This window comes from Sinocyclocheilus rhinocerous, unplaced genomic scaffold (genome assembly GCF_001515625.1).
Source record: "Sinocyclocheilus rhinocerous isolate Xijiao unplaced genomic scaffold, SAMN03320098_v1.1 scaffold1063, whole genome shotgun sequence".
NCBI lineage: Eukaryota > Metazoa > Chordata > Actinopteri > Cypriniformes > Cyprinidae > Sinocyclocheilus > Sinocyclocheilus rhinocerous.
Window position 1 is genome coordinate 484913 of NW_015625586.1, and position 4538 is coordinate 489450.

General features: G+C 35.9%; 1 protein-coding gene across 1 annotated transcript in view; it reads left to right on the top strand.

The window, feature by feature from the left end:
• The first annotated feature begins 721 nt into the window (after positions 1–721).
• cacnb1 (calcium channel, voltage-dependent, beta 1 subunit) overlaps positions 722–4538 on the top strand; it is a 33650-nt gene continuing 29833 nt past the window's right edge. The window contains exon 1 of the mRNA XM_016571662.1: positions 722–1024. Within this exon, the coding sequence (XP_016427148.1) occupies positions 932–1024 (93 nt within the window). The 5' untranslated portion in view covers positions 722–931. The remainder of the gene's footprint in view (positions 1025–4538) is intronic.

The window sequence follows — 4538 nt, forward strand, 5'->3', positions numbered from 1 at the left end:
GCAAACACCAATGACTTGTACATATGCGTACAATCATTTTAGACACTTCCAAAACTGTGGCAACAAAGATGAAAACATAATTCATGTCTTTAAAAATTGTATTTCCATCTGTCTCTGTTGCAACAGTCTTGGAAGTGTCTAAAATTACTGTACCCATATGTACACGTCATTGGTGTTTGGTGATGAGTTTTTGGCTCAAGGTCTGCATTTAAAGTCACACCAGAGGTGTTCAGCTGGGATTTCTTCCACACTGACTGGATCAATCAATTTTTTTTAACCTTGCCGTATATACAGAGGCATTGTCATGTTAGAATAGAAAAGAGTCCTGTCCAAACTGTTGCTATAAAAATTAGAAGCACATAATTCACTAGCATATCATTATATACTTAAACTTTAAGATTTGTACTCATGGAAATTACTAATGTAGTCAACCCTGTTAATTAGAAGGGGGTGTCACAATACTTTTGTCCATAGTGTATAAAAACAGCAACAATGGCCTACTGTGATGGGTCATTTATCGTTCATGTGGAGCAGCAATGCGCCGATGCCATTATGCACAGTAGAGTGGGGAGTAGAGCAGCCATCGTCCATCTCATAGTAATTTCGATTCGATCAACCAATCGGTGCGAAGACAGTCGACTAGCCCCGCCCCATCCATATCTGATTGATTGATAAGCGAAGGAGGGCGGGGCTTGTCCCTCCGCTGAACAGCTGGAGACTAGGCTCGCTGTAGTTGCGAAGGGAGAGGGTTTGTGCTCAACGCCGCCAGAGCTGGGGGCGCAAGAGCGCAGTGACAAGCCATCTGTAAGCCACAGGAAGGAGGAAAACCACCTTCGTCTCTTTTATTTTACCTTTAGTTATTTTACAATGCATAATAAACTGAGAGCAGGCTCTAAATGAAACAATAAAACCGAATTTAAAGTTTAAATCAATGGTACAGGAGGGAATAATGTCCAGGACGCCTTCCACCTCAACCCAGGAAATCCAAATGGACATGTTTGACCACCACGGCTCTCACGCTCAGGTAAGAGAGACACTGTACTGCTCATAGACAAGTGCATGCAACCAGTGAAATACAAAATACAACCCGCCGCCCGCTATTTAATAATGACTGAGTGAAAAACAGGTTTTGTTTACGGCGAGGATTAGTCGTTATCAGCCGTAGCTCGTGTAGTGGTTACTTGGCAACAAGACGGCATCTTTGCGCTCGCCACAAGGTCTTTTAAAAGTGCGCCGCCAGGAAATAAGCGACTGAAAGTTGTTTGTGTGTGAGCCAGATTGTTTTGAATACGGATATTTGTTTGGGTATAAAGTGCATTTCCTCCGGTAATTATGAGATAACATTATTTCATCACCTAGCCCCTCTAGACAGCTGGCCTACTAGAGTATTGCATTTTTTATGACAGTCTGTTCTGTTGATAAGTTATGAACCATCACTGTTAAACAAGAGATCGCTTTTTTTAAAGTACGTCTGATAATTAGAGCAGGGCTGATCTCATGAGCCGTTTAACGTTAAAGTTGATTAAAAGTGGTGTCTGACACACTGAGTGCTGGAAAGATGATGTCAACATAAGCTATAAAACGTGATGTCATCACATAGTGCTTCCACCGTGGGGATTTTACCCCAAACCACGCCCACATGGATATATTATATACATTTACCAGACTATCTATCTATCTATCTATCTATCTATCGGTTAAAGACCAGATGTCCCATAATGGTAATGGCATCAAATAAAATTTACCAAAGCGATTTTATATACAGCATATTAAATGCAAGTAAAGTGTCTGTTTCAAATAACTTTTGTGAAAATAAAATGTCAAAATATGGGTGAAATAATGTTCCATCGCCATTCAGTGTAGCCAATATATTTATGTAAAAATTAATCAACATACTTATTCTGACCTGTACTTTCAAATGATTAAAAACTTCTTGCTAAAAAGGGGTAATTGGTAAAGATCTATCTATCTATCTATCTATCTATCTAATCTCTTACTGCAGCAAGTGTGCAAAATTACCATTTGCTGCCAAAAAAAGTAACAAAAATGCCCCAAACAGCTTCCCGATCACCATTTAGTTGGATTCAGTTCTGCTCACAAGTTTACATATCCATTGCAGAATATGCAAAATGTGAAAATTGCATGTTATTCTTTATTTGGCTCTGTCCTGAATAAGCTATTTCAGATGTTTACATATGCCTCACAAGACAAAATAATAACCGAATTTATAAAAATGACCCTGATCAAAAGTTTATTGTGAATTGTAATACTGTGTCATTACCTGGATGATCCACAAGTGTTTATATTTTGTGATAATTGTTTAAGAGTCCCTTGTTTGCCCTGAGCAGTTCAACTGCCTGCTGTTCTTCAGAAAAATCCTCCAGCTCCTGCACATTCTTTGGTTTTCCAGCATCTTGTGCATATTTGACCCCTTTATCAGTGACTGTATGATTTTGAGATCCATATTTTTACACTAAGGGCAACTGAGGAACTCAACTATTACAAAATGTAAAAACATTTTCTGATGCCTCACTCTGGCTCTGCCCTGTTCTCTGTTTGTGACGGTTAAAGACCAGATGTCCCATAATGGTAATGGCATCAAATAAAATTTACCAAAGTGATTTTATATACAGCATATTAAATGCAAGTAAAGTGTCTGTTTCAAATAACTTTTGTGAAAATAAAATGTCAAAATATGGGTGAAATAATGTTCCATCGCCATTCAGTGTAGCCAATATATTTATGTAAAAATTAATCAACATACTTATTCTGACCTGTACTTTCAAATGATTAAAAACTTCTTGCTAAAAAGGGGTAATTGGTAAAGATCTATCTATCTATCTATCTATCTATCTAATCTCTTACTGCAGCAAGTGTGCAAAATTACCATTTGCTGCCAAAAAAAGTAACAAAAATGCCCCAAACAGCTTCCCGATCACCATTTAGTTGGATTCAGTTCTGCTTACAAGTTTACATATCCATTGCAGAATATGCAAAATGTGAAAATTGCATGTTATTCTTTATTTGGCTCTGTCCTGAATAAGCTATTTCAGATGTTTACATATGCCTCACAAGACAAAATAATAACCGAATTTATAAAAATGACCCTGATCAAAAGTTTATTGTGAATTGTAATACTGTGTCATTACCTGGATGATCCACAAGTGTTTATATTTTGTGATAATTGTTTAAGAGTCCCTTGTTTGCCCTGAGCAGTTCAACTGCCTGCTGTTCTTCAGAAAAATCCTCCAGCTCCTGCACATTCTTTGGTGGCGGAGCTATCAAAATAGGGGCAAGACCCTTTTGGGGTATAGGGCGTGTTTGTTTTGGTGATTTCAAATATCAACATTGGCTACCAGAAATCCCTTACTCTGCCTTTAAACAATTCATGGTGTTTAAAGATGGTTGTTAGATTAAAACATTTAATGTGTCTATTATATGTCTTTGGATGCTGTGTTGGGTAAAAGTACAAGTGGTGGCAAAAATACAAGAATGTTATTTTCAATGTTGTTATTGTGAACTAAAACTGTTGTAGTTATTGAAATGAAGATTAAATCAAATAAGATATAAATAGTACATGAAACTTAAGCTTAAAAGAAGAACTACAATTACTGAAACTAAAACTGAAATAAAAAAATTAATCTATATAGGAAAAAAAACTATAGAAAAAATCGATATAGATAAAATAACGTAAGCTCACAACAAAATGACTAAAACTTAACTAAACTTAAACTTGACTTAAAATTAAAATTTAAAATAAAACATTTTATGGAAATAAACATAAAGATTGTCAAGATTGTATTATTATTATTATTATTATGTAAGTATTACTAAAACAACATTATTTTATAAGGTTCCAAACCAGTTATGATTAAAGGGAACAAGAGAGTAGCAAAGAATGAAAGACAAGGTATCTCAAACATAACAGGTTAAAGTCAATGTCAAATGTTGTTTTCAAATCATTTTGCTTTTATAATCAGATGTATTTCAGAGTGAAACACATTCAAGAAGGAAAATGTAGTGCAGAACTTGATTTTATCCTGTAGCAATAGATCATTACAAACAAGAATCCAGTCAAGTCCTAGTTGCATTTCAGTTTTTTTTTTTAAAGACACATAACACGTTTCTCATGTTAATCTTGAGTACCTATAGAGTAGATCATCTGCAAGCTGTAACATCTACACAAATAAAACAGGAACAAAAACTTTTTTGACTTAAATTAACTATGGCTAAAAATCAGATTCCTTACATATTCGATCCAGAATCGGATCCCAACATCTTCCTAACTTGAATGAAGCACGTTGATGGGTGTGGTCTTGCTCTCGCACTCTTCCGGGAGAAGTGCCCATACATGGAATTCTGCCCTTTATGACGTCATATAGGGCCATACTCAAAAAAAAAAAAACCTTTTAGAAATTTATACGAACCCTGAATGAGTGTATTTGGCACAGAAATACTCCGTCATACGTCCAACTTGAGACTTTGGTCATGTTTTGCATGAGAATCCAACTCTTTTGCAGTGTAAATTAAGAATGAAT